The sequence below is a fragment of the Argopecten irradians genome, chromosome 13 (genome assembly GCF_041381155.1).
Source record: "Argopecten irradians isolate NY chromosome 13, Ai_NY, whole genome shotgun sequence".
Lineage (NCBI taxonomy): Eukaryota > Metazoa > Mollusca > Bivalvia > Pectinida > Pectinidae > Argopecten > Argopecten irradians.
In genome coordinates this window covers 21,671,135-21,691,276 of record NC_091146.1, presented here as the reverse complement: position 1 = coordinate 21,691,276, position 20,142 = coordinate 21,671,135, and the positions used below count along the sequence as shown (strand labels likewise).

General features: G+C 39.0%; 2 protein-coding genes across 4 annotated transcripts in view; both read left to right on the top strand.

Annotated features, from left to right (window-relative positions):
• Positions 1-20,142, top strand: part of LOC138305885 (mucin-2-like) — a 403,923-nt gene that overhangs the window by 31,205 nt on the left and 352,576 nt on the right. The window contains exons 2-8 of one of the 3 annotated variants that reach the window (XM_069246153.1): positions 6,502-7,062; positions 12,013-16,217; positions 16,351-16,415; positions 16,962-17,110; positions 17,732-17,859; positions 18,162-18,368; positions 19,830-19,860. In XM_069246153.1, coding sequence (XP_069102254.1) covers positions 6,502-7,062; positions 12,013-16,217; positions 16,351-16,415; positions 16,962-17,110; positions 17,732-17,859; positions 18,162-18,368; positions 19,830-19,850 — 5,336 coding nt within the window. In that variant the 3' untranslated portion in view covers positions 19,851-19,860. The remainder of the gene's footprint in view (positions 1-6,501; positions 7,063-12,012; positions 16,218-16,350; positions 16,416-16,961; positions 17,111-17,731; positions 17,860-18,161; positions 18,369-19,829; positions 19,861-20,142) is intronic. The other 2 variants (XM_069246151.1, XM_069246150.1) reach the window with 2 other exon arrangements.
• Positions 7,611-12,006, top strand: LOC138306532 (serine-rich adhesin for platelets-like). Its single transcript, XM_069246984.1, has 2 exons — positions 7,611-7,620; positions 7,934-12,006. The coding sequence occupies exons 1-2, from the start codon at positions 7,611-7,613 to the stop codon at positions 10,930-10,932; spliced, it is 3,009 nt and encodes a 1,002-aa protein (XP_069103085.1). The 3' UTR covers positions 10,933-12,006.

Sequence of the window (20,142 nt, the reverse complement as noted above, 5' to 3'; positions counted from 1 at the left end):
CAAATTTTACAAATTAACATAATTTCCATGACGTTTGTGTTACAGGCAAATGTTAAATGGTAATAGGAGCCACACACAATCCGTTAATATTCGCAATAACTTTTAAATCTGCCTTATATTGCATACATGATACAGAAAGGGTTGACAAATCATGTAGATGTAGAAACCTACTCAAATATTTGACAAGTCAAACATTAATGAATAACGACTACCTGTAATTATTCGCGGATATTCGTCTCACCTGACAGGTGTGTATTCACCAATACAGGTACTAACAATAGTTCACTTTTATGTACCAATACAAAATACAATTATTTAAATAAACACACGTCTTTCCTATTATACGAAACCAAGTCACCGTGTGCTCAGATCCGGGATCGAAATATTTCATTCATGAATGTTCTCGCGGAGTATTTAGTAGGTAAATAGGTCAACTACGACTTTGTATTCATACAGGTGGGATAGGTATAAACAGGTTATATATGGCCGTAACGAAGACAGAAAGAAAGAAAAGAAAGGAAAGAATGAAAGAAAAACAAACTATATTCCCAATACGAAATGTTCATATCCTACTTAAAGATGCTCCATCGCTGACAAATGGTATTTTTTCACTGTTAAAAACAGGAGCAGACGATTTAGTATTTTCTTCAGTTACAAAAGTTACTTACTTTACACCATTACCACCATTGAAAAGTTTGAGCTTCTAATTTTACTTCAAGTTAAAAATATAAAAAATAATTAATTGCATCCCGAAAAAATTCCGTGCCACTATATCCTATATGAAATGAAGTCCTGATTGCGCATACACCAAAGGCGAAGTAAATTATTTTATATTATTTTTTGTGTTAATTATACATATATATACACGATTAAACACCAATTATTGTTCAAATGATGAATATCATTTATGCTCTGTCGGCGGTGGAGCATTTTTAAATAATAAACAGATTAATTAATATTATAGCTGTATGTTGTACAGGTAAATCAATGTATTTCGTGGCCATAATTTCTAACGCGTGAAAACATCCAAATGAAGCCTGCAATATATATGAAGCATCCAAACGTAATGTGACGTGATGGTTGCCGGAATTACTCATTATTGAGAAACTGTAACTAATAGAATTTAATTAGGTTAATTGTGGCTGAATGTACAAATACTTTGTAACATTTAAAGGGGTGTGTAAAGGTGATGCAATCGGTCACTTACTGTCCAACCTTTAAAGACGACTACAGATTTTTTCTGTATTTATAGAAACTATTTCATATCAACTTATGTTGTTATTTCGTTTAAAGAAGACAAGCATGAACAAATGGCGTCTCCTTGATTTGTTCATGTAATATTTGCTTAATTTTCTGTATCAAATTTTAATCAACACAATCACTGCTCTTCTTCCATATACTGATAAACAGTTTTGAGTAAATTTAGTTACGACCAACGCAATAAAATTTGTATGGAATTCCATGAATATTACATGATTGGCATTTGCTGATTTCTTGTTCACACAAAACTCATTCCAATCGAGGGTTTTCCTGAATTTAGCCTTTGACCCCTTCATGAACTGTCATGGAGACGTTTGACGAAACCCATTCGAGGAAGACAGAGCAGACAGATTTCGGAACGAGACGGTGACTCACTGGAGACGAGTTAGAACCTTGGTCAAGGATGTCTTTGTTATACACACACTGTTACATTGTAAACCACCAAATTGTGTACGGCCCTGTCGGAGATCAGTTTTACCCGCCCGACTCAATAATTAAACGTCTACCACACGGCGAACTCTTTGTGCTAACATATAATACGCAATTGTGGACATATACGGAAATAAAAACGTTAGATCATGTGTTGGGGTACTTTCCCATGACTCAAATGTTTTTTTTGTGTGTGGCCTTGAGGCTGTTTTCCGGGTGTCTTTTGATGAAATACGATATTCACTATATCTTTTACTCAATTGTTGTCATTTATGAACATTCTTTCACCAAACACACATTTATAAGGGAAAGAAAAAATCTGGCCAATTAGACGTTTTGAGGACGAGGAAAATTTATTTATAATTTTGAGAATCAAGGAAAACTTAACTGAACTGGCCAATCATCAATATTTGATTGCCAAATCGTGAATTTTCCAACTTTTGGCTAGCGTCATTTTTTTCGTCTAAATTACCACACCCTGTATTATTTATAGACTTGAGGTCACATACTTATATTGACAAAACTTTTGTGAAATGGTAGGATCTTTGTTATGGAATATGCACTTTGTGAAGGACGTATTTCTAAGTGTCCCCAGCAATTACTTGCAGCAGTACATCAAAGCATACCTTAATCAATGAGTTCACATAACTTTTATCCTATCTTTTGTTAATGGGACAATCAGTTGAAGATTCCGCAAAAGATCAAAAATTTGAAAGTCCTAAGACTTTTAAATTTTGGATCTATTCTCTCGAATTTATGAATGGAAGCTTTTCATGTACTGTTAATATACTGACCGAATTGTTTATTTCAGGTTGAGAAACCGGTATTTTTGTTCACTATTCAAGTTACGCCTACATTTAACTCTTACAAAACCTTTTCGACAGGCTTGTGGAAACATGTGTGCGCTTTAATTCATGAAACATTCCGTATAATTCTAGTAATCTTAACCACTATCAAATAAAACCTATTTAATGGGAGAATCTAACTCGAAAATCGGTGATAGGGGTGGGCAGGTTAGGACAATGTCAATGGCACTCGTATTTAATCTGATTCGCGCAGTCGGATTCCGATTGAATAAAATATAATGATCCTACTACGACCGGAATCTCAAGTTACAATGATTATGTATTATTATTCAGGTTCGGGTATCTAGGTGGGTCTTTAATATGACGGATTAACGCAGCTTGATCACTTTCGGATTTGTTATGAAACCTGGTATAATCTAGAACACTTTTATTGTTGTTAAAGAAAACTTGTTTGTCTGCCTTGTTAAACCACTTGTTTTGTTAGACTCAGTGTTTTCCTTCACGTGCTGGGATCGGCAAATCCTTACTTGTAATTACACCTGAGTTTATGATAATGGTTTTGTAATTCATATTCCGAGAACGTATTGTAAAACGTTATTGGTATGCGACAAGGAATGTCAACATTGTTTATGAATATTTACTTTAGCTAAAATACAAGTAAACATGGGTGTTTTGCCTCTATAATAGCATTATACACGGATTATAATTTTATGAAAATATATCATTGAACAATTTCAGGAGAATAAAACAGAATGTCAACAGGTAACAAAGATATCGTTTTCGATCATAATGAATGTCAACATCTTTGTGATGAAATAGTTAATTGGGAAGGGCTAAAGTATGCTGATTGAATGAGACGAGTTCACGTGGACTTAATAGTGACTGATCATCAATGGAACTATATCATTAGGTCTTCCAAATTCCTTGGTGGTTTCCACGAGTGTAAAAAATGATGAAAATAATTTATTTTTGAAGGGCAATCTGGGGAGATGGGATGAGAGGTAAGGGTTTGGGGTCATGACGCCCCAAAACACATCTAGGTCACCCACTGGACACAGGGATCTGAGAATTATTTACAGTAATTATGGACCCACTAGAGTGCCCATGGACCATTTTTAGACATTTTAGGGGTTTCGAAAAAAATATTTCGGCACAAATCATACTGTACATAGTACTATAAAGCCTGATGGGTCTATAATCAGATATACTGTAACTTATTCTTAGGGTTATGTGCCACTGGACTATAACCGCAATATACAGGTACACGTGTAACCCACCATTCCATGACGAGTACAAAATGATTTGAAAATAATATTGAAGTTAAAAATTCTAAACATGTCGAGACCGTTTGCTTAAAACAGATTACAAATAACCTTATCTCTCGTTCTGATCGACAATACTTGTACAGGAAACGCACTTTGGTAAGATAACTTTATCAAAATGATGACATTCTGTGGTATTGTAAAGCTGTACGGCTATAAAAAGATAATACATGTATGTATACATAACAATGTGAGTTATTCAAATTCATTTTACAGAGATGTGTATGGAAATGAAGTACGCGTCTTGAAATTCATATATGTATATGCGATGAATCATGAATATACGCAAATATGAATGGTCTGATGAATGATATGAAAAAAACCTTTTAAAGTATAAGTATTCACTTGTACAGTTATATTTAACACGAATTTCGATGCACAGTTAATTTGGAATTCAAATAAAAATCATATTCAACGTAACATTTAGTGCGTCAGTGTCCTTCTGAGGTGGTATATAAGTTTTTCCCAGTCTACATTCTCCTGGCTAGACGTCGACGCGGCTAATTAGCAAGCTGACATCTTAGGTGATAGGTGTAGTCAATTAAGCGCTCAAGTGATCTAGTTGTTTTATGATTATTACACATATCAATCAAACACGCCCCCTGCGATACAGGACATCTGTCAGTGTGTACTATTGGGGAAAAACTACTTTCGTTTTACCTATACATTGCATGGAGTTCCAAAATTCGATTGTCATTTGGATATTAGTATCACTTGGTTTAGAATTGTTTTATCATTATTTGTAAAAATGTCACAAACTAGTGATAATTGCCTTGATTTGTATGGAGAGTTTACAGCATTTGTCAGTAAATCGTGTTTGGCATATTTTAGTGTCTTCTGATTTCCAAATATTTTATAAACAAAATGTTGGTGTCAATAAGATCAGGCGTATGCTAGCTTTCTTATTTGCATTCATGGCAACATAATTCATCGCCGTGTTTTTGGGATGCTGCATTTTAAAATGTATTTTTTTACCAAATCAGTGTAATTTTGGCAATTTTACAGTAGAGATATAAAATATACGTAACATTTTTCACGACAGATATAGTATATGCTTTTAATTTTAATATTTGGTAATCTCTAAAACTTTGCGTTTGATAATCTAAATGGTGGTCAAGTTATTGCCATCTTCTCATCTGATATATTATTATTGCCCATGCATTCTTGCTGTCAAGTTTATGATGTATATCCCATAATAAAAATCGACCACGTGATTATTACTGGCCATAAACAGGTCTGGTTGTGACGAAGTGATTATGTTACGACATACATGACTGTTATGAAGGAAACGTTATGAAGGAAACGTGCATTTTGAACACATTCTACACGACCAGTCAACGATTATGTAATAAGTGTAAAGTGCTGTAATTGTAAATATCCGAACTGTTGGCTGCAAATGCCCCGTTGTATCATCATGTCGTCTGCTCATGAAGAAATCATAAATTATGCATTTATTCATGTATTATAATTTATAATGTAGTTTCTGAATTCTTACATATTTTTTCTTCTTCGATATTTACATAATATCACAAAGTAATTGATACATCTTTATCACAAACGATAGAAGAATTTTTATTATTTGCATTTAAAAAAAGGCGGAAACAATTGATGTCCTTTATTTTCCCCACCATAGAAATTCATGAGATTGATCAATGATCACCAAATTAATTACAAACATTAAAAACGTAGAAAACACAGGATTATAGGATAAAAAACATTTTGCGTGAAAATTGGTTTTTGTTTTCAAAATTAATGAGGTTTTCCTCGCAAATATATGACGTAACACTCAATAAATATCAGAGAGAATAACTTTGCACAAAGATCGGATTGAAAGGAAGCAGTTATGCATTTGGGAATCTATATTATCACAACAGCTTTCTTCGCAATAAGTGATACTTCACAACAATTACTCAATAACATGACACAATGATGCAGTTGTGTCTCACTTATAAATCCTTACATGACATACACGTAATCTTCAACTAGATGAAGGTGGTCATTGAACCAGAGATGTACATAAAATGTAGCTGTTCCTGTTGGAGTTGAATGCCGATAAAATGTTCCCTAGTACTGTCTTATATGAGCAGCGTCGGTGCCAATCACCAGATATCACATACAAACATGTATAAGTGTGACTTGCATTATTTGTAGCCGAAAAACTCGGGAAATGGTTATGGTCACTAACAAAACATTGCTTGACCTTCGGTCATAGATGAATAAAGCGCCTCCGGACACTGTTTTGCTATTACTTTGACCTGGATTGACCACTCAATAATTGTCATGTTTTGACGGATCGACACTGCTATCGTAAATCTGTCGGAACAAACATTGACCGATTTCTGTTATAAATAGTATCCCGGGCCAAGTGTTTAAATGAAATATTGCGAATTAATGGTAAAAGTTGTTGACAGATGAACTGCTTGTATTGTAGATTTATTCTTATATGACTTCCATCTCACAAAATGACAAATTATGGGAGGTGGAAGTCATATGCAAGATGCACGGGAAAGTTATTTCGATTATAGCAGGTATATCATATTTTGTCAAAATAAAACAAGATAGCACAATTAATAAAAAATAGATAAAAATTACAGTAGTAAATAATAAAATAAAATCTAACAAAAAAAATCAACAATGAATATTTGATATGTTTAATACATGTGTATGAATGTTGTGTTTTTCAGCCCAATCCTCACAGGATGCCAGTGGCTCAATAACCAGTACAGTCGTGACGCCCTCGTCATCAGCCGCCCCTATGACGTCATCAGTAGCGACGTCAGTGATTGTAACTACGCCGATGTCATCATCAACAATGGCACTGACAAGTTTATCAACTCAGCAAAACGTCCAATCAAGTACGTCGTCTGCTGCCGCGTCTACAGCGCCATCTAGCGTGAGTAGTCAGTCACAGACCAGCTCACAAATGATGTCGTCAAGCTCCACGATTGTTTCAACGTCATCTTCAATAGGAATGACGTCATCAACAAGCGCTCCAGTACCTACATCATCGTCTAGTGCGATTTCACCAACAAGCGCCCAACCAACACAGACGTCAAGTTCACAAGCGTCTTCAAACACTGGTAATTTGATGTCATCAAGCACGACGTCAGCTTCGACGTCATCGCACGTGCAGACACCATCTCTTTCCACAAGTCAAACAACTCAGATGAGTACCTCTTCATCTATGACGTCATCAAGTGTATCTGTCCCAGTATCATCAAGCGTGATGCCATCAAGTTCAACAGGTAAATATATATATTTTTTTCAGATATATTGCGGTTTGTTTTTAAGTAGTGTTTGTAGTTACATGTACACTGTATTTCAAAAGCTTTATAACAGTTTGCTAGTTTTATGCACAGTATCTATAACATTATGTTAAGGAATGTCATGATGACACTCGGTGTAATGTTGCTACTGGCAACCATTGAAATGAATTGTTCATTTTAAATTTATAATTTATTGAAGTAAATATATTACAACACAAATTGAAAATATTGAGCTTAAACAGTTTAATCATTAAATAAAATTTATTTTACAATCAATATCTTCACTAGAGAAAGTCAACGTGACAGGCTGTTCTTATTCTTTCTGTATCAACCATGTAATGTAACACTTTTTATACGATATGAATGTATTGTTGAGTTTTATTTTAGTTGTTATTAATTTTTAATTACCACTGTAGTGTCGTTTATCTAATGCTTCTTTGCGTATTATATCCTAAGCTTTCGATCTTACCTGTTTCGATACCTATCAGAGTTATCTCCCTTTATTCGGTTTTGAAGTGAGCAATACTATGAGGATTTGTTGGTGGTTTGATAAATACCACAAGGTCCGAGTGCTGTTTTTCGCTATTTTATACAAATTAAATATCCTGATCTGACACGGAAATGCTATTCACTCACACAATAGCAACTTTTAAAACATAACTAAAATTTCAAATGTTTACATTAAAATCTTAGGGACAGCGTTATCTGATGGTATCGAGTCAATGTTGTCCTTTTCTGTGGAAATATAACAGCTATCTTTATTCCGTCGAATGAAGGTTAGATTTTATATTTTTACTTTAATTCTTTATTTTCACTCACCTGTCTTTTCCTTATTTCCTTTGACCCACAGCTTCTTCCGAACTGTATCACTTTGAACCACTGGATTTATCTACTCTTTCCGAATTTTTTTTGGACCTCTCTTCAATTTTTCCTTCCTCAACCTCTACTTTTCTTACCGAAAGACTTGACAGCACCCAAACATTGTCAATATCTGCTGTGCCGAACACACTTATATATAGTTCGAAGCAGACAGATCCGCCAAGTCAATCCACTGATTATGACAGTGAAACACAAAGTTCAAGTCAATTTGTAACGTCAACCTTAACTGGGTCACTGACGCCAAGTTCTCTTTTATCTACTCAAAGTAGTACAACTGCATCAGTTGTGAAAACAAGTCCAAGCGTGGCATCATTATCAGTAGAAAGCGAAGTGTATACTTCAGTCAAAGCCACTAAGGCATTGGATGCAACCGTAACAAATATTACACCATCCGGCATTGAAGAAAGCACACCTACTCTCACTACGACAGAAGGTGTTACATCTGTAACACAGTCACCCGTGGTACTATCTGCCACAGAAAGAAGCGTGACCCCTACAACCACTGAAGATACCACAATATCTACTGCTGTTAGTGAAAGTGTCACACCAAGTGCCAGTAATGACATGGTGACATCAACTCTCTCTGAAGAGAGCATGACATCAACTGCTACTGGAACAAGTGTTGTATCAACGGCAACTATGGAAAGAGCGATATCAATGGTGACTGAAGAAAGTGGTATATCATCTACCACTGCAACACACGTTGAGTCCACTTCTGATGACAAAAGGATGGAATCAACAGCCATTGATAAATACGAGACATCAACTGTTAAACCAATTGAGAAAACTGTAGCATCGAATGCCACACAACATAGCGTGATATCTACTTCTACTGTCCGAAGTGTGTTAGCAACTCCGACTGCACACACTGTATTATCAACTTCCGTTAAAGCGAGCATGCCAACATCCGCCACGAACGACCATACGGTATCGTCTGATACTGAAAGCAGCATAACTCCAGCTGAGGAAACTACAACATCTACTGACTCGGTAAGAAGCGTGATACGATCTGTCACTGACGAAACTGCTACAGAAGGAAGCGTGGTAACAACAGTCATCGATAAAACTGTGGTTACAACTACTACTGAGGCGATTGTGGTACACAGCTCTACTGAGGACGCTATGACAACAAGAGGTGCTGAGAAAAGTGTGTCAACAACTGCCTTTAAAACAACTGTGATACCAACTGCGACTGAATCTAGTTCAAGTCCTGGTGTCATTACTGAAGGAACACTAGCGACTGGCACTAAAGAAGAATCAGTACCTACTACAACCGGAGACAAAGTGACACCAACTGTTACTGATACCAGTGTTTTATCATCTACGATTGAAGACCGTGCCAGTATACATACGGCAATAGGTTCGTTAAATGAACAGACGGTGTCTGATGGACCTTTATTGATACAGTCATCGAGTGGGCCTCTACTAGTGTCATCCTCTGATATTCTTATGACTATAAGACCATCTGATGATTCAGATATGACTGGAGCGAAGATTAAAACAACACCTGTTCTGTCTTCATTTTACACAACATTTTCTGCGAGTGCAACGTCGGTTCGTAGTGACCAAACCCAAACAAATACAGAAATGTCTAGTAAATATTCCGATGAATCATCTGTTATCTCAACTGCAGTTCTTAGTACCGGCCACAATATAATGCCATCTAGTACACAAGTGTACAGTACTACTCCGAGTGCAAGTATCTCGCCTATAGCCTCCTCACAAATTGTTAGCAAATCTGACGTCATATCCTCCACTAGAATAATCACATTACCCATGTTGACGGAACTGGATGTTGTACCAATGAAAACATACGAATTTACCTTGACGACACGGACACATTCAAGTTCCACAGATCAAGTAGAACCTGTTTCGAGCTCAGTGAGTGAAATAGTGCATTCTAGCACGGCTATAGATACATCACAGGAGCACACTACTTCAAGTACCATAAGTAGGTCACACCCGACCAGTTTATATTCACAGACAAGTGGAATCAGCGCTACGCCCTCTCTCAGACCCACTACCAATACCCAAACTGCATCTGAAGGGAACATGCAATCGACTGCCTATACGACAACCTTGTTTCCAACAACCACCGTGAAAAGTGTAGTATCAAGTGACACTCTAGATTACCAGACGTCCAGTGACTCCAATGCTACACAGATTGATAAAGGAACAACTTCACACGTAGACCAAACAAAAATTTCAAAAGTGCAATCAGACATAACTACAAAAAGTGTATTATCGACTACCTATGATAGTCTTACATTTTCGACGGAAACATCAACTTCCACACATTCAGACGAGACGCCCTCTCTCAGCACCACATATGAGACGCCCTCTCTCAGCACCACATATGAGACGCCCTCTCTCAGCACCACATATGAGACGCCCTCTCTCAGCACCACATATGAGACGCCCTCTCTCAGCACCACATATGAGACGCCCTCTCTCAGCACCACATATAAGACTTCAGGCAACATTGTCACTACTCCAGCTACCAGTCTGCCGACTGTACATGATACTCCTTTAACTTCTGATGTGGTCAGAGTTTCGCCAGACAGTACCACATCGTCGTCAACGTCAGATACCATCATTGATAGTGTGACGACATGGGAATCATCATCGGACACAGAAACACGTACGCTATATTCAACACGTGTCGTGTCAAGGTCAGAGGCATTATCATATTCCAGTGATACTAGTTCTATAATTAATAGTTCATCTGGAAGTTCAATTGATGCCGACACTACGACGGAATTGTCGCCAAGTAAGACGTATTATACAGAAACACGTGCGCTATACTCAACACGTGTCGTGTCAAGGTCAGAGGCATTATCATCTACCAGTGATACTAGTTCTCTAATCAGTAGTTCATCAGGAAGTTCAATTGATACCAACACTACGACTGAACTGTCACCAAGTAAGACGTATTATCCTGTTGATATCCAATCATCATTTTTACATTGATGCATGAGGAGTCAGAAAGCATGATGCATTCTATCAAAAGTCCTGAAGTGGAGATGGGTACAACGATGAGTAGCAAGAGCCGATTCTCTGAGATCACCTCATCTACAAGTCCTCAAACAGAATATTCTATTCTGAGCTATAATGTAGTCACTGCGCATGACACAACACCGACAGCAGCTTCCGATAGCACAACGTCATCACAGACGGAATCTGCTCATTTAGTCACGGGACCGATCACGGAAATTGAGGATATACGTCCTACCGTTACTATCAAGGAGAAGAAAACCACTGAAGATATATCAGTTACCACGGCAATCACATCGCGTGACAGTATGATTACGTCATTTACATCACGTGATATTTCCTCCAGTGCAATGGACACTGATTGGTTCTTTTCTGACGTTTCCTCAACAAGCATGATGCCTTCATTTTCTGTTTGGCCTGATGACCTTGGCGATATTTCTTTCTCCGCCACAATTCCTATCTCTCGTCATCCTGTCTCCTCGTCTGATATTCTAGACACTCTAACCACTACGCCAACTCACCTTAGCACTTATATAACAGCTAGTATTCCTACCGACACAAGTGAGTATCAAGTTTTTAATTCCTACGCTGCCCTAATCGTAATATCCCGAATTGATATGCGTGTGTTGACGTAACATTTTTATGCTCACTTTTTTGTCGTTTAATGAACTCGAATATGTTTTAACACTCTAAACCAAACACTGTCATAATGAGTTATTTTAGATATCTGATACATGTTAGTATATTGTAATTGATTCTTCCAGGGCTTAAGTGATCTAACCATTGTTATCTCAGTCATATTGTTGATTGTTGTCTTGTTTTACTTTCATTTAAGGTCGAGATATAAAACTATATAGTACACTCGAACAACACATTTCGTAAACGTAGTAGTATTTCTTCATCGTCCAACGGTTTGCTTGAATAGAGCTAATTGGAGTGATGAACATTACATATAATGTGCGCATTCTAGTAGTTTACTACACGACATTCTGTGTTTTAAAGTCAATAGCACTAACATACCGTTTTCTTTAATACCACATTTCGTTTTAATTCCAGATGCTTCAATAATGCCGACGACATCATCTATGACACCAGCTCCAACAACACAGGCTCCAACAACACAGGCTCCAACAAAACAGGCTCCAACAACAGTGGCTCCAACAACACAGGCTCCAACAACAATGGCTCCAACAACAATGGCTCCAACAACAATGGCTCCAACAACACAAGCACCGACAACTCAGGCTCCAACAACACAAGCCCCAACAACAATGGCTCCAACAACAATGGCTCCAACAACTGTGGCTCCAACAACACAGGCTCCAACAACAGTGGCTCCAACAACAATGGCTCCAACAACACAGGCTCCAACAACAATGGCTCCAACAACAATGGCTCCAACAACAATGGCTCCAACAACTGTGGCTCCAACAACAGTGGCTCCAACAACAATGGCTCCAACAACACAGGCTCCAACAACAATGGCTCAAACAACAATGGCTCCAACAACACAGGCTCCAACAACACAGGCTCCAACAACAGTGGCTCCAACAACACAGGCTCCAACAACAATGGTTCCAACAACACAGGCTTCAACAACACAGGCTCCAACAACAATGGCTCCAACAACATTGGCTCTAACACCACAGTCTCCGACAACACAGGCGCCAACAACAATGGCTCCAACAACACATACGCCAACAACACATACGCCGACAACACATACGCCGACAACACAGGCTCCAACAACCCATGCGCCGACAACACAGGCCCCAACAACACAAGCTCCAACCACACAGGCGCCAACAACAATGGCTCCAACAACACAGGCTCCAACAACACATGCACCGATAACACAGGCTCCAACAACACATGCGCCGACAACAAAGGTCCCAACAACACAAGCTCCAACAACACAGGCGCCAACAACAATGGCTCCAACATCACAAGCGCCAACAACACAAGCCCGAACAACACAAGCCTCAACAACACTGGCGCCGACAACACCAGCTCAAACAACACAGGCGCCAACAACACAGTCCCCAACAACGCAGGCCCCAACAACACAGGCTCCAACAACTCAGGCTCCAACGACACAATCTTCAACAACACAAGCTCCAACACAAGCTCCAACAACACAGGCACCGACAACGCAAGCTTTATCAACAGAAGCTTCATCAACACAGGCCGCGATAACACATGCGCCAACCACACAGACTGCAACAACACACGTTCCGACTACAATGCCTCAAACATCACAAGTACCAACTATACAACCATCGACTACACAAGCGCCAACAACACACTCTCAAACGACACAGGCTCCGATAACAGAAGCCCCAACCACACATGCTCCAACAACAGTAGCTCCATCTACACAAAATGCAACAACACATGTGTCAACAACGCAAGTACCCACAACCATAGCTCCAACCACTGTAGTTCCAACAACGCATGCGGTAACCACGCAAGTCACAACTCGTATAACACACGATCCTATGCCACCTACAACTGTACCTATCAGTACCCCCTCACAGGCACCAACCACGCAAAATGCTACAACAAAGGCTCCTTTAACTCAAGCACCCACTACTGTTCCCACTTCACAGCCCCCAACAACACCAGCTGCAATTACAAGTTCAACTCAAGTGACCCATGCTCCGTCTACCCATGCGCAGTCTACTGTAGCTCAAACAACGCAAAATGTAACACAAGCTCCAACTACACAAGCTCCAACCTCACCAAATGTAACTCAAGCTCCATCCACACAAGCTCCAACAACTGACGCCCCAACCACACAAAATGTTACACAAGCTCCTACAACACAAGCTCCAACTACACAAGCTCCAACTTCACCAAATGTAACCCAAGCTCCATCCACACAAGCTCCATCCACACAAGCTCCAACTACTGACACTCCAACCACACAAAATGTAACACGAGCTCCTTCAACGCAAGCTCCAACTACTCAAGCTCTATCCACGCAAGCTACTGATGCTCAGACCACACAAAATGTAACACAAGCTCCAAGCACACAAGCTTCAACTACACAAGCTCCAAGCACACAAGCTCCAACTACACAAGCTCCATCTACTGACGCTCCGTCCACACAAAATGCAACACAAGCTCCAAGCACACAAGCTCCAACTACACAAGCTCCATCTACTGACGCTCCGACCACACAAAATGCAACACAAGCTCCAAGCACACAAGCTCCAACTACACAAGCTCCAAGCACACAAGCTCCAACTACACCAGCTCCATCTACTGACGCTCCGACCACACAAAATGCAACACAAGCTCCAAGCACACAAGCTCCAACTACACAAGCTCCATCTACTGACGCTCCGACCACACAAAATGCAACACAAGCTCCAAGCACACAAGCTCCAACCTCTCCAAATGTAACTCAAGCTATATCCACACAAGCCCCATCTACTGACGCTCCAACCACACCAAATGCAACACAAGCTCCAAGCACACAAGCTCCAAGCACACAAGCTTCATCCACACAAAGTCCAACTACTGACGCCCCAACCACACAAAATGCAACACAAGCTCCAAGCACACAAGCTCCAACTACACAAATTCCAACCACACAAAATGCAACACAAGCTCCAACCACACAAGCTCCAACTACACAAGCTCCAACCACACAAAATGCAACACAAGCTCCAACCACACAAGCTCCAACTACACAAGCTCCAACCACACAAAATGCAACACTAGCTGCGAGCACACAAGCTCCATCCACACAAGCTCCATCAACTGACGCTCCAACCACACAAAATGCAACACAAGCTCCAAGCACCCAATCTCCAACTACACAAGCTCCAAACACACAAAATGTAACACAAGCTCCAAGCACACAAGCTCCAACCTCACCAATTGTAACCCAAGCTACATCCACACAAGCTCCATCCACACAAGGTCCGACTTCTGACGCTACAACCACACAAAAAGTAACACAAGTTCCTACAACACAAGCTCCATCTACTCAAGCTCCATCAACCCAAGCTCCATCTACTGATGCTCCAACTACACAAAATACAACAGAAGCTCCCACTACACAAGCTCCAACCACGCAAGCTCCAATCACTCCAAATGTAACTATGGCTCCATCCACCCAAGCTCCAACTACTCAAGCTCCAACCACACAAACTACAACACAAGCTCCTACAACACAAGCTCCATCCACACAAGCGCCAACTACACAAGCTCCATCTACACAAGCGCCAACCACACAAAATGCAACACAAGCTCTAACCACACAAGCCCCGACCACACAAGCTCCAACCACACAAGCACCAACAACTAAAGCGCAAACAACACAAGCGCCAACAACTCAAGCCCCAACCACACAAGCGCCAACAACGCAAGCCCCAACAACTCAAGCGCCAACCACAAAAGCGCCAACAACAACACAAGCTCCAACAACAACACAAGCTCCAACAACCCAATCTCCAACCACCCAATCTCCAACAACACAAGCTTCTACAACACAAGCGCCAACAACTCAAGCTCAAACAACACAAGCTCCGACAACACAAGCTCCAACAACTCAAGCGCCAACCACACAAGCCCCGACCACACAAGCTCCAACAACTCAAGCGCCAACCACACAAGCGCCAACAACACAAGCTCCAACAATAACACAAGCTCCAACAACCCAAGCTCCAACCACCCAATCTCAAACAACAAAAGCTTCTACAACACAAGCGCCAACAACTCAAGCTCCAACAACACAAGCTCCGACAACACAAGCTCCAACAACTCAAGCGCCAACCACACAAGCCCCGACCACACAAGCTCCAACAACTCAAGCGCCAACCACACAAGCCCCGACCACACAAGCTCCAACAACTCAAGCTCCAACAACTCAAGCGCCAACCACACAATCCCCGACCACACAAGCTCCAACAACTCAAGCGCCAACCACACAAGCGCCAACCACACAAGCCCCGACCACACAAGCTCCAACCACTCAAGCCCCAACAACTCAAGCGCCAACCACACAAGCGCCAACAACACAAGCTCCAACAACAACCCAAGCTCCAACAACCCAAGCTCCAACCACCCAATCTCCAACAACACAAGCTCCGACAACACAAGCTTCTACAACACAAGCGCCAACAACTCAAGCTCCAACAACTCAAGCGAGGGGTATTATCAGAATCACGGACGGGGCAGTCTGGAATCAAGAACTTTCGGATAAAACATCAAATCAATTCATAAACCTACGTGACCAAGTCCAGCCCGAGGTACGTTTTGATTCTGTGGTGTAATAGATACTGTGAAAAACTATCTGTTTGGATCTTCATCAAATAAAGTGTTTATTAATTTGCTGTACAATGAATTGATATTTCAATATATATATATGATTGACTATTTCAGCTGGAGGCTGTATACTTAGTCGCCTACGTTGACAGATTCGACTCGGTTGTCATTGACCAATTTAGGTAAGCATATACATTAAAATTAGTATTTTCAACGAAAAAAGAGATAACTTATATTTGTCATCAAAAGCCTTTTCTTGGATGATCACTTAAGATTAATATATATCCCGAGTGAAAAGGGCATCAGTACTAGTTCCACTGTACAAGAACATACGCAGTATCCCAATTGCATACACACTACACACCGCATACACATGGGAGGCCGTCCTTACATGACCCTGGCTTTAATAGGACGTTTACAAACAAACAAATAAAACATATTCTACTGTCATTTATGTTTTGTTTACTGTAGATGTTAGAATTTGCAGCTGAAGTTATAGCAATGCTGTATATTTTGCACATTTGTCCTCCGATATAACTACTGCTTACTCCAATTCAATGTTTGCTCTTTAGATAGTCCCTCCTGAAAAGATAAACATACAAAGAAATATTGATATTTAGCATTAGCGTCATACTTTACCAAAGACATATTGTAACAATTTAATGTACAAAACATATGAATTTTTAAATTTTAACGAACTGTCCATGTTTATTTCTTTTCGGTTTCAGACAAGGAAGTGTAATTGTTGATTACACGGTCAAGTTATCTGGATCAGTACCCGTCACCTCCGCCGACATGGACCGAGTTATGACGTCAGCTGTGTCGGACGGAAGTCTGGGCGGGTTCACTGTAGACAAAACATCTATCTCTCACGACGGTAAGTGGTCTACCCCATAGTTATAATGGAATCGTCCTTTGTCTGTGATGTCACCTCGGAAGCTCAGTGCCATCCTGAACGTTATATGTTCATAAGTTCTATGTTTCTTTATTGTTTTTATTTCATTTTAAGCCTTTTGCTTTTAGTATCTATTTTGGTGTATCCTGACGTTTACTCAAAGCGTGAATGTTTTCGCGAGAGTCTTATTGCGCAAGCTGCAAAAGTAAACATTCAGCTATTGAAATTACTACCGACTTTTGGTAACAAAATCAATATATTTAAAAAATTTAACGCGCGGAATAAGATAGAGCGGTAAAATGTTTTCGCGTATTAAGTGAAAATTCGCCCTGGCGTAAATGCCCGCGTATACAGTATATCTCTATGATGAATCAAGCCTCATCCGTTTGGACTGGACCAGTTATAAGTAAATTATGATGGTGTATATTACCCCGCTCACTGGCCTCATCCTTATGCGTTGATGAGATTGCACAGTACAGTATGTAGTACAAACGAACGTTTACTACACGTAAACAACCATCGAGGAAGCCGTCGTTGAATGGCAATACTGTTTAGGAGAAGCTGGGGAACGTAAATTGAGTTCGATTTATTTCTATTTTACAGTTATAATAACACCGGTCACCACTCCAGTTACTCCTGTCCTTGCTGAAGGCTTCCCTAACTGGGCCATAGCCGTAATAGCCTGTGGATCTGTAGTCCTCCTCTTCCTCATAGCAATGATCTGTATTCTGGTAAGTTATCTCCCTTTACATTACAGTTGCCTCCTCTTAACATAAAAGTTATCTCCCATTGAAAAAATGATAATTTTCTCCCTTATGATCTTATTTCAATTAGTTTGAAGTTATTTTCAGCTAATATTAAGATTTGTCTCTTTGAACTTTCAAGTCAATGCTATGATATCCATTTTTTATGTATCTGTGAATAATTACTGACAAACTAGTAACTTCAATAATCAAGGAAAACATTGTATTATTTGATTAAAAGAGGCACAAAAGAACGTAATGATTAAGTAATTGGCTCATGTAACTTTCAGTGTTCACGACGACACACGAAGCAGAAATACCGCCTGCCTGAAGATCCGGATGATATAGATTACCGTCGGAGTTGGGCGGGAAACTCCGACAATGAATTTGCATACGATAATAAATTAGCTCAATCAACAGAAATTGACGGGAAACAGCCCGTGCAGTTCTTCAATTTATCAAATAATGATTTACAAACCGCTAATGGAGCGGATCCGGTAAGTTGATAACTTATTATATTTATAGACATTGCTTATCCAATCAAATGCAGGATTCGAAATCAACGAACTAGCAAACTTAAATAATTTGAGAGGTGTTAACTAGTCAATCTAAAGATTAGAAAAAAATTGTGCGTTTCTTAATTCAAGCTATTTTTTGTTGTCTTAACACGAGCCAATACGCATTTTTGGAAGTCGATAACAACATATTTAGATAATGTCTGGAATTGCTTATAAAAGATGAATAATAAAAAAATATAACACTTTTTAGAGCTTTATCGCGTTCACAGAATAGCAGATTATATCAGTTTAAGCCATTTATAAACTTCAATAATAAAGAATATGTATGTATTTCCAAAATCCCTATTCAACAGGTAGTAATGTTTAGATACCATTGTCAGGTATGAAATCCATTTCCCATTAACACAATATGCTTTTGAATATGTCTCCTGGAATTCCTAATTAATAATCATCTGGCATACACCGCTATATAGCTACAAACCCCTATATATCCTGCGATACCGAAAGCTTAAACGTTTATGATTAAAATATTACATTTCCTTACTATTCAATACATACAGGGCCCAGTGTCACGAACATTACTTAAATTATTGGAATCCTTTAACTTAAAATTATCCTTAGGAAAGCATTACTGATTTAAGGAAGTCTCCTTCACTTAGGATTTTTATCTTAACTTATTTAATGCTTTTCTATGGGGAATCGAAAGTGAAAGAATTCCTTAAAATTGAGGTATATATTCATGAAATTGGGCCCAGATAAAGTTGTGTTTAAGTGAATATTATGGTATAATAATCTATGTATTACACCTGGGTTGGGAGTTTGTAAACACCCTGAGCATGACTGGTGAGCGATTTGTGATTAACACTGACTGTCTATGATATTGTCAGATATGTGAGCACACGTGTCAGATATGTGAGCACACGTGTCAGATATGTGAGCACATGTGTATTGTTTTAGCGATAAATAATGTGCAAAGAAGTCTGGTAACACATTTTGTTGTTTGAATTTTCAATATCATTCAATTGATAGAGACAGCTAATTACATAAATGTTTTCGATGTGGTTCATGTTCTTGGACCGAAGTTAAATTATGGAGGGCCTTGTGAATTTAAAATATCAATAGAGTTAAAACAGTCAAGTTCATAAAACAAACTAACAATGGAATTCGATATTTGGTGGAGGGTTAATAATCGACAAAGCAATGACAATGGAGACTCCAAGAGTTATTTTAGAAAAATTCAATTTCAAAATATAAATGAATCTCTTTAATAATGAAATTCCTTTTTAGCGATATTTTCTGACGTCCTTTTAGAATAGCAATATTCAAAATGTGAAACAAAAATATACCAATGCATTGTAATATTAAAATGTGTCATAGGAGCATGTTGTTTGTACGTGTATATGGTTTATTGTATGGGAAATCGTTTTGTATTTTCGTCAGAGTAAAACTACACCACTATGAAACAACCAATGTGTAAGTATGTGTTGAGACATAACATAACATCAGCAGACTTTACTAACACGTTCTATGGGGATTGAAATATACATCTGGTGTGGAAATCTATCATGGTATTCTGTAATGTATAACATCCCAGAATGTTTAAGAGGAATGCATGTCATATTCTAGATATTCTGGGATGTCTTTTGCGACACAGCCACCCATTCCGTTTTCTTTCGTTTTATATGTTAAAATTGTGTACTGGTTTTGCTTTTTTTATCATTTTAAGAATATTTGATTTGTATATGGAAACATC